General features: G+C 52.0%; 1 protein-coding gene across 11 annotated transcripts; it reads left to right on the top strand.

The window, feature by feature from the left end:
- Window positions 1–251: 251 nt before the first annotated feature.
- Window positions 252–9,161, top strand: LOC104054239 (cryptochrome-1). Of its 11 annotated transcripts, none has more exons than XM_054087388.1 (10): window positions 252–304; window positions 1,836–2,311; window positions 3,633–3,749; window positions 4,161–4,308; window positions 5,255–5,395; window positions 6,233–6,403; window positions 6,558–6,698; window positions 7,191–7,342; window positions 8,250–8,347; window positions 8,866–9,152. In XM_054087388.1, exons 2-10 carry the CDS (start codon window positions 1,899–1,901, stop codon window positions 8,988–8,990), a joined length of 1,506 nt encoding a protein of 501 aa, XP_053943363.1. In that variant the 5' UTR covers window positions 252–304; window positions 1,836–1,898; the 3' UTR covers window positions 8,991–9,152. The 11 variants fall into 11 exon arrangements, with proteins under 11 accessions (XP_053943363.1, XP_053943365.1, XP_053943360.1 ...); XM_054087390.1 differs by having other exon boundaries at window positions 289–304; window positions 1,882–2,311; window positions 8,866–9,153; XM_054087385.1 differs by lacking the exon at window positions 252–304 and adding an exon at window positions 352–385.
- The last annotated feature ends 42 nt before the right edge of the window (window positions 9,162–9,203 follow it).

The raw sequence follows: 9,203 nt of genomic DNA, 5'->3' as shown, positions 1-9,203 counted from the left end.
GGCCCTACCTTTCAGCCTCGCCCTCATCATGACCCTAATTAGCCCCTTACCCTAACGAACCCCCCCCCCCCCCGTTCGGCCCCTCGATGCCGGTGGCACGCGGCCCTGCACGGTGAGGGCGGGACTGGAGCCGTTGCCCAGCAACCGGGGGAGGTGCCTGGGCTGTAGCCCCGCCCCAGGGCAGCTATGGCGCTGATTGGTTCTCGCCCTGCCCCGCCCACTGGGCGGTGGCCACTGGAATGGGAGGCCCTGCTATTGGAGGAGGCTGTCGGGGCGGCACGTGAGCCACGGCCCCCGGGGAAAGGTACTCTGGGGGCGGGGCTTGGGTGGAGGGGGCGGGGTTGTGTGGAGGGGCGGGGCCAGAGAGCGCAGGAACTGGAAAGCAGTAGGTGGGGGGAGAGGGAACCGGGCAGGAGGGCGGGACGAAGGGGGAGTGGAACGGGGTGTGGGAGAGCCCGAATCGGCGGGAGGAACGGGGACCGGGGCGGAAGTGGAGCGGGGGGAAAGAGCGGGAACCGTGGAGGTGGGGAGCTGGAACCGGTGGGAGGAGCGGGGGCCGGGCTGGGGACCGCATCCACCGCCGCTTCCGAGCCGCGTTGTCCCTCCCCGAGCGCTCCACCCCCTTCCCACATCGGGTGTTGTGTAACCGGACACGGCGGGAGGGGCTCCGGAGGGGACGGAGGTAACAGCGGGGCGAGGGGCCGCGTCCCTGCCCCCACCCCAGGCGGGTCCCCGTCCTGTCCCTTCGCCCCCTCCCATCAAGAGTCCCCATCCTGTACCATAGTCCCCCCTATTTCTCTCTGAGGGAGAGAAATGTTCCTCAGCGGGAGAGCTGGGAGCAGCAGTTGTGTGGCATTCTTTGCCCAGGGTGACATGTTGTAAAGACCCCAGAGTGTCAACCCAGTGACCTTGAGGGAAGGCCCAGCTGTCTGACCTGGAGTTTCCCTGCTTTCTGCTGTGCTGTACCTCTCCATAGAGTGCGGATGCATCGGGTGTCAGGTGGATTTGCTGCCAGTGTTGGTGGAGTTTTGATGAACAGAAGCGATGCAGCCATGGCCGGAGACTGCCTGGCCTCGCATCACCACTCGGTGGGGAGTTAGTACAGTAACAGCACATAAATTGTAGAATCCAGCATCCCCTTTCCTGAAAGCCCCCTGTTCCCCACCGGCTCCGATTCTCCCAATCCCCTGCACTGGGATCCACCCAGTGGGGTGCAGGGCAGTGAGGCAGAACAGCCTTCCAAGAGTGTGTTGGGACGGGGGGGCTCAGCAAGCGGCGTGTGGGGCCGGGGGGGCTCCACAGGCATCGTGTGAGGCCAGGGGGATTCCACAGGCAGTGTGTGGGGCTGGGGGGCTCTGCAGGTAGCGTGTGGGGCAGGGGGGGTTCAACAGGCAGTGTGTGGGGTCAGGGGGGCTCCACAGGCAGTGTGTGTTTATGGGGGGCACCGCAGGCATCATGTGAGCCCAGGGGGATACCACAGGCAGTGTGGGGCTGAGGGGTTCAACAGGCAGCGTGTGGGGATGGGGGCGCTGCGGGCATCGTGTGAAGCCAGGGGAATCCAGAGGCAGTGTGGAGCTTGTGGAGGTCAGGGGGGCTCTGCAGGCAGCGTGTGGCACTTGAGTGACTCATTTGGAGAAGAAAGCTTGCTCTGTAGAGTGAGGTGATGCTGCTGTGGCTTAATGGTGAGACCTGGCTGAGGAGAGCTGTTTGGTCCCATTTCTTCTTTACTTTCACAAAACCTTACAAAAAAAAAAACAGAAGAGATCTGTGGTTCAAAGAGCAGAGCGTTGTTTGGGGCTGTGTTTCTGATTGTTCATTGCTCTTGTTCTCTATAGGGATTGTGTACCCTGAAAGCCAAGGGTTCCCTCCGTCTTTCAGCAGATCTGAGAGCAGCCAGGATGCCGCATCGCACTATTCATCTTTTCCGGAAGGGACTTCGGCTTCATGACAACCCGACGCTGCTGGCCGCACTGGAGTCCTCGGAGGTCGTCTACCCTGTCTACATCCTGGACAGGACATTCCTGATGTCCGCCATGCACATTGGGAATCTGCGGTGGCACTTTCTGCTGCAGACCTTGGAGGATCTCCAGAAAAATTTGTGCCAGCTGGGCTCTTACTTGCTGGTTATTCAGGGAGAGTATGAGTCTGTTCTTAGAGACCATGTCCAGCAGTGGAATATCACGCAGGTGACGCTGGATGCAGAGATGGAACCATTTTACAAGGAAATGGAGGTCAACATACGCCGGCTGGGGAAAGAGCTGGGCTTTGAGGTGCTTTCCCGGGTGGGCCACAGTCTGTATGACACCAAACGGTATGTGGCTGATCTGAGGACCAGTGAGGTGTCTCCAGGATGGTTTATTTTAGAATTATCAAACACTAGGGAGAAAAGGCCAAGTATCTTGATCTTTCTGTGTCCTAATGTCTTTCTTTTGATAAAATGGGATGATCTGAGATGAACGTAGCACTGTTTGCTGGAGGTTTTTTCCTGTGTTGTCCTGCTGTGAGAAACAGAAGAGATTTCATAGAACGGTTTGTGTTGGAAGCCTACAGATGCAGTCGTAGAATCATGGAATGGTTTGTGTTGGAAGGGACCTCAAAGCCCATCCAGTTTCACCCCCTGCCATGGGCAGGGACACCTCCCACTGGACAAGGTTGCTCCAAGCCCCAACCAACCTGACCTTGGACACCTCCAGGGATGGGGCAGCTACGACTTCACTGGGCACCCTGGGCCAGGGCCTCCCGACCCTCAATGCAAAACATTTCTTCCTAAGGTCTCATCTCTATCTCCCCTCTTTCAGATGAAAAGCATTCCCCCTTGTCCTATCCCTGCACTCCCTGATCAAGAGCCTCTCCCCAGTCTTCCTGGAGGCAAATTTGTTGGGTTGCGCCGGCATGAGGGTGCTGGTTAATGTTTTCCTTTTGGGCTTTTTAATTCACTTCAGAACTGACAGGAGCTGCTCTTTTAAGCAGAGTGGAAGCCCTTCTTTAACATTTAATAGGAAATTTCCATAAAAATACTTTGCATCAGATTTTCTTATAATCTTTCTAATCAACATTCGCTGGTATCTGGATACACTGAGATCCTAGCTGTTATTCAGAGCTGAATGACTGAAGATACTGAAATTGATAATAGGAGAGAAGGCATCAGTAATGCTGAACCAACCTTAGCACTGCAGGTCTGGAAAGGCCCTGATTTAAGTCACTGACTGGATGTGTGTGCCTCACCATCTTGGATTCAGGCTGTCTGTTCACACAGGCGGTTCCTTGCACAGAAGAGTCATTTACTGCTCTGAACCTGTGGTTTGTTTTTTTTTTTTGTGATCCAGATGCCTCTGGCAGCTGTAGAGGTGCCCAGCACTGCGTCCTCTGCCATCCTGGCTCTGTCTGGCTGTACGGGGCTGCCCAACTGAAGCTATGGCTGGTGTCCTGCTTCAAATTTTGTCGTCTTGAGCCCTGAGAGGCTGAGTGCATGTTCACTCAGAGGGGTTTTACTTGTAAAATCTGTAATTTCCACATTCGGTTGTATGAGCTGGGGCTGCTCCAGCCTGTGCTGTCACCTTCCTATCCCCTGACAGCTTCAGCTTTCTTCTTGGTTTATAGTATGGTGAAAAGTGATCTTTTTTTTTATGCAGGATTTTGGACCTCAATGGTGGGACGCCCCCGTTAACATACAAAAGGTTCCTTCACATCCTGTCCCTGCTCGGTGACCCCGAGATGCCTGTCCAAACCCTGACAGCTGAGGACTTCCAGTAAGTAACACCAAGGTTGCAGGAGATTGCAGGTGCTTTTCCTCCGCCCTGAGGAAGAGCCAGGGCCAAATGCCAACGAGGTGGTTTAGATGTCAGGTTGCATTACTTCTGTGCGTGGAGGGTTATCAATGGAGGGGATGCGATTCTGCTGTTGGGAGGGAAGAGGTGGCACAGCGCAAAGTCTTGAGCCTTTGCAGGGCACATGGAGACAAACTTTTAAGGCATGTAAAATTTAACAGGGGAGTTTACCCTCCAGGAGAGTGCAGCATGGGGTTTCTGTCTGGGCTTGTCTTCTCTGGTGCTCTGGCTGTGCTGCAGCAGAGGAGCTCTTGGCGTGTGCAATGAGCGGGGCTCTTCCTCTCTCCTCTGGCTCCGGTTCCCTCTTTGAAAAAGGCCTCTCTTTCCCATTAGGAGATGTTGTCCTCCTGCCCCAGGCCTGGCTGAGCGTTACAGGGTGCCTCTCGCTGTGGATTTGAAGATCCCCTCGGAAAACCTTTCCCCCTGGAGAGGAGGGGAGACCGAAGGGCTACGGCGCCTGGAGCAACACTTGAACGATCAGGTCAGCCTTGATTTTCCGTGGGTGGTGATGGAGGCTCTGGATGGGCTGAGGTGGGACTGTGTCTGGACCTCAAGAAACTGCTCAGGTCTCCCAGCTCTATCTGAGATTTCCTCCACTGAGGCTCAGCTCTTGGCAGCCCAGCCTGCCTCGGTGCTGGCTGCTTTTAAGCAGATGCTTTACCCACTCCTAATTTCATAAAGTTGTAAAGCCCTTCAGTGGTGTGATGTTGGACCCAGAGAGCTGTTCCCCATGGGACAACATCACCCAGCCCTTGGGAGGGCACAGCTTCGCAGCACCCGCAGGCAGGATGTGGCCTTGCTGGTGGGCTTGGAGGAGGATAGCAGCCAGGTCTCAAGATTTCATTGTCCTTGATGGTGGCATTTATGGGAGGGTGGGTGGTGGGAGTGTTTTCCAGGCACAGCATTGATCAGGCCACTCTGATGCAGAAGCAAATTGACTAGAGGTTTTTTAACTCGTGACAGGCTGAGAGAGTTTGGGTTGTTCAGCCTGGAGAAGAGAAGGCTCCGGGGAGACTTTAGAGCAGCTTCCAGTACTGAAAGTGCTCCAGGAAAGCTGAGGAGGGACTTTTTAAAAGGGCTTGGAGTGAAGGGGGGAGGGGAAATGGCTTTAATTTGGAGGAGGGGGAAGATTTAGATTAGACATTAGAAAGAAATTCTTCACACTGAGGGTGGGGAGGCCCTGGCCCAGGTTGCCCAGAGCAGTGGTGGCTGCCCCATCCCTGGAGGGGTTCAAGACCAGGTTGGATGGGGCTTTGAGCAACCAGGTCCACTGAGCAGTGTCCCTGCCCACGGCAGGAGGATGGAACTGGGTGAGCTTTGAGGTCCCTTCCAACCCCAACATTTCTTTGACTCTATGGTTCCTCTTTCATTAGCCAGATGCGTGTCACCTTGTACTGCCTGAACCTGGGTTTCTGTTTCCATTTTAGGGCTGGGTGGCAAGTTTTACTAAACCGAGAACAATCCCAAACTCGCTGCTTCCAAGCACCACTGGCCTAAGCCCATATTTCAGCACAGGCTGTCTGTCAGTTCGCACCTTTTTTTATAAGTTGTCAAACATTTATGCTCAGGTAAGACAATAAGTGGTCATAGTTAAGCAAAACCATCACTCTCAGGTGTCTGGCATGTGAGGCTGGGATTTGACCCTCTAATCATCTTGGTAGAGAGCTGGTGCATCAAAAATGCCACTTTGCTGTCGTCCTCTCACAGTGTCCTATGAGATCTGTGAGTGGCTTTGTTGTGCGAAAAATCTGTGAACAGATACAGCTTTTCCTAGTTAAGTTTTATAAATATGATCAATAGGGAGCAATGAGCCCGGGAAGCAGCAGGGAAGCCCAGGAAAACCCTCCTAAGATTCAAGAAGTTCAAGACCTCTGCTTTATGTTCAAGTGGAATTTTTGATCAGTTTAGCCTATTCAAGCAGTTTTGGTTTTAGAAAGCATTTGTTTGCATCTCAGACAAGTTTTAACTATATCGTAAGCCCAACCCAATGTCTGAAAACTTGTTTGATTCTTAAGGAAAAGTATGGTTTAAAACAACCCAAGACAATTAAGGTCCCCCTGAATCTGAAGAGCATCTCGAGACATGGCTGAGCCACCTCAATCCAGCCAGCCGAGCAGTTAATAGTTAATAAATGCAGATTTGGTTTAAGAAACCCCAGTGCAACACTTTTTGGAAGGTAGGTGGAGGGTGTTTGAGGTAATACTGAGGTCTAACAGAGTACAGCTTTGGTTTGGGGCATAGATCATTGCTTTGGTTCTTTGATTCTCATGGCTTTCATTATAAAGTGCCATGAAGCCAGCAGTACAGTTAAATTAATCTTTGCTTTCTGGGGTTGACAGTCACAAAACAAGTGAGACTGCAATGTTATGTAGAACTGAAGCTTTCGCCCTGTATGTTTCTTGCAGGCCAAGCATCACTCTCTGCCCCCGGCGTCGCTCCAGGGGCAGCTTCTGTGGAGGGAATTCTTCTACACAGTGGCATCAGCAACACCAAACTTCACCAAAATGGCCGGGAACCCCATCTGTCTTCAGATCAGTTGGTACGAGGATGCAGAGAAGCTCCACAAATGGAAAACGGTAACAGGATGCATTACCACAACTGCTCCCTTTCAATTTAGAGTTGTTCTGTTGCCCTGGGATCGCTCCTTGCTGGCTCGTTGAGGTGGGATGTGGAGGGAAGAAGTGTGAAGGGGCTTCGTTCAGGGAGGCTCATATTTCTTCTCTGCTTCAGGCACAGACGGGTTTCCCGTGGATCGATGCGATTATGACCCAGCTGCACCAGGAAGGCTGGATCCATCACCTTGCTCGGCACGCTGTCGCCTGCTTCCTGACACGGGGAGACCTTTGGATCAGCTGGGAAGAGGGCATGAAGGTTCCCTTCTGGGTTTTGGGTTTCTCTGTTCTGGCTTTGTTAGAAATGCCTGCAAAGCGTGAGCCCCGCAGCCTAAGCCGGGACCGAGGAGCAGCGCTTCCATCTCCCTTGCTGGAGATCTCACAGCTCATGAAATCTCCTGGTCTGTCGCTCAAGCCAGAACCCCGCTGCGCTGGGTGCAGCAGTGAGAGGCCGCTCCGTCCACACAGTGTAATGATTTGGGATGATGAGAACGTTGGAAACCTGCTAAGTCTGCAGCAGGCCAGGAAGCCTGGGTTGTGGGTTGCTCTATCCTGAGGTCCTGCTCTAACTTCCTGATGGTAAAACATCTTGCAGGAGAGCCTTCCCCATGTGCCCTGGGAGAAGGGCAGCCCAGAACAACACAACGCTGAGCTTCATCCTTCATCTTCCAGCCTGTTGTGGGGTTTTTTGCCATGAAGGCAGCTACTCCAGGGATGGTTTTGTCTTTCTCTTCCCATCCCTGGTCTGCAGGTGTTTGAAGAGCTGCTTTTAGATGCTGACTACAGCATCAACGCAGGGAACTGGATGTGGCTGTCAGCCAGCGCGTTCTTCCACCAATACACACGGATCTTCTGCCCTGTCCGCTTTGGGAAGCGCACGGACCCCGAGGGGCAGTACATCCGGTAGGGCGATGCGTAGCATGGCACTGTCTGCTCTGCTTCCCTGGCTGCTTAGACAGCAGGAGCTGATGGATCTGGTCTGTTTGAAACACAAATCTCCGTGAAAGCAGGGCTGTAGCAATGGTTTTCTGTAACACGTATGGAAACTGAGGCGCAGAGAAGCAGCGAGACTGACTCAGGGTTGCACAGATGATGGCTGAGCAAGGCGTTGTGTTGGTTTGTGAGCACCCGTCACTCCAGCACCAGCTCTGATCACCAGGCTGGCTCCTCTTTCTAAAGGACTGGAGTAAAACTCCCCACAGCTCCCTGCTCCAGTCTGTGCTGTGTTTCTGGGGTTTGTAGGTGATCTGAATAATTTCAGACACTGCAGTTTTATCTCCTGCTCTGAGTGAGTCCTCTCTGCTCCAAAGTCTCAGTTTCCTTATGTCTGGATCAGGCACTGATGGGCTTTTGCGTGGGCAGTGGGTGATTTTATAGCTGGCTGCAGTAGGTGCAGGCTGTGATGCCTGTGCAGACGGCTCTGTTTCCCCACATCTCCACCTTCCCTCACATTATCTCTGGCTTGGTGCTTTGCCAAGGGGAAACAGAAAATGACTTTTTCTGCTTTGTAAGAATTTGTGAGGTATTTTAAATTTGTTGTTCAATTTATTAAGGTTTAAAACATCAGTGAAAATGTTATAAACCATGATCTTTTGAATGAAGTAGCAACTGAAGTAATTTTTAAATCAACCCATTTATTCTTTATGGTAAAAACAGTTCTTCCATGTTAAAAGGCTCAGGACTCCCCAGTGGATTGTGGCATCAGTCTGATCAGCAGGAATTAATGTGGCATTGCATGGTTTTCACTTCTCTTAAAGATACCAATATGGTCTGCAGGATTATAAACCCCCATACTATCCCTGTTTTGTAGGAAGTACTTGCCCGTACTCAAGAACTTTCCCTCCAAGTACATCTATGAGCCCTGGACAGCATCTGAAGAGGAGCAGAAGCAAGCAGGGTGTATCATAGGTAATTTGGATTTGTTGCTAAGATTTTGCTGCTACCAACTATCCAAAATAATTGTGTGTGCAAGATGGAAGAGTCATACTTCCAACACAAGTCATGCCTTTATTTTCTGAGAAAGGATTAAACCAGCAGTCCACCTTCTGTCAATTCTCCTTTAGAGCTTTTTTACTGAAGCCTGATTTCAGAGAACATAGTTTTGCCTCACCCTCACGTCCTAAGACTATTGGGTCTCTCTCAGCTGTTGCTTTTGTGTTTATCTATCTTGGATGTTTGGCTGTCTTTAAAGAGTGTTTCAACATCTTGTGCTTTCACGCTTGCGCTATTGCATCTCTGGAGCGTCTTACGAACTTATGTCTAAATGAGAGCTCTTAAGTCTTTGATGGAGAGCAACTGGCACTCCTGAAGAGTTTAGCTTAGATGCAGTTTCTGTTTAAAAAAGGCACAAGCATTTGCCCTGGTGCAAATCAAGTATACTCTCCTTGATCAGTTCTCTGAAGGCCACTAAATCCATATTGCACCAGGTGAAGATTACCCCTTCCCGATGGTGAACCACAAGGAAGCCAGTGATCACAACCTGCAGCTGATGAGGCAGGTCAGAGAGGAGCAGCAGAGAACGGCGCAGCTCACGAGAGGTACGAGGGGCTGAGCACTGCACACTATGCAGCAGCTCAGAGCTGCCGCCGCGAGCTGATGGCTCTGGGGTTGATTTTGTGTGATTTCCAGGACGCCTTTTCCTCTTGGTTACCAACACCACATGCTGCTCTTCCAGTTACTGTTCAAAAGGTGTCCCAAGAGGGAAAGCCTGAGGTGGGATAGCGCGCCTTCCCTTTTGACTGCCCTTGTGGATGTGAACTTGCTT

Source organism: Cuculus canorus, chromosome 24 (genome assembly GCF_017976375.1).
Source record: "Cuculus canorus isolate bCucCan1 chromosome 24, bCucCan1.pri, whole genome shotgun sequence".
In the NCBI taxonomy this organism is placed as follows: Eukaryota; Metazoa; Chordata; class Aves; order Cuculiformes; family Cuculidae; genus Cuculus; species Cuculus canorus.
Note: the sequence above shows the minus strand (reverse complement) of the source record. Positions and strands in the feature narration are given on the sequence as shown.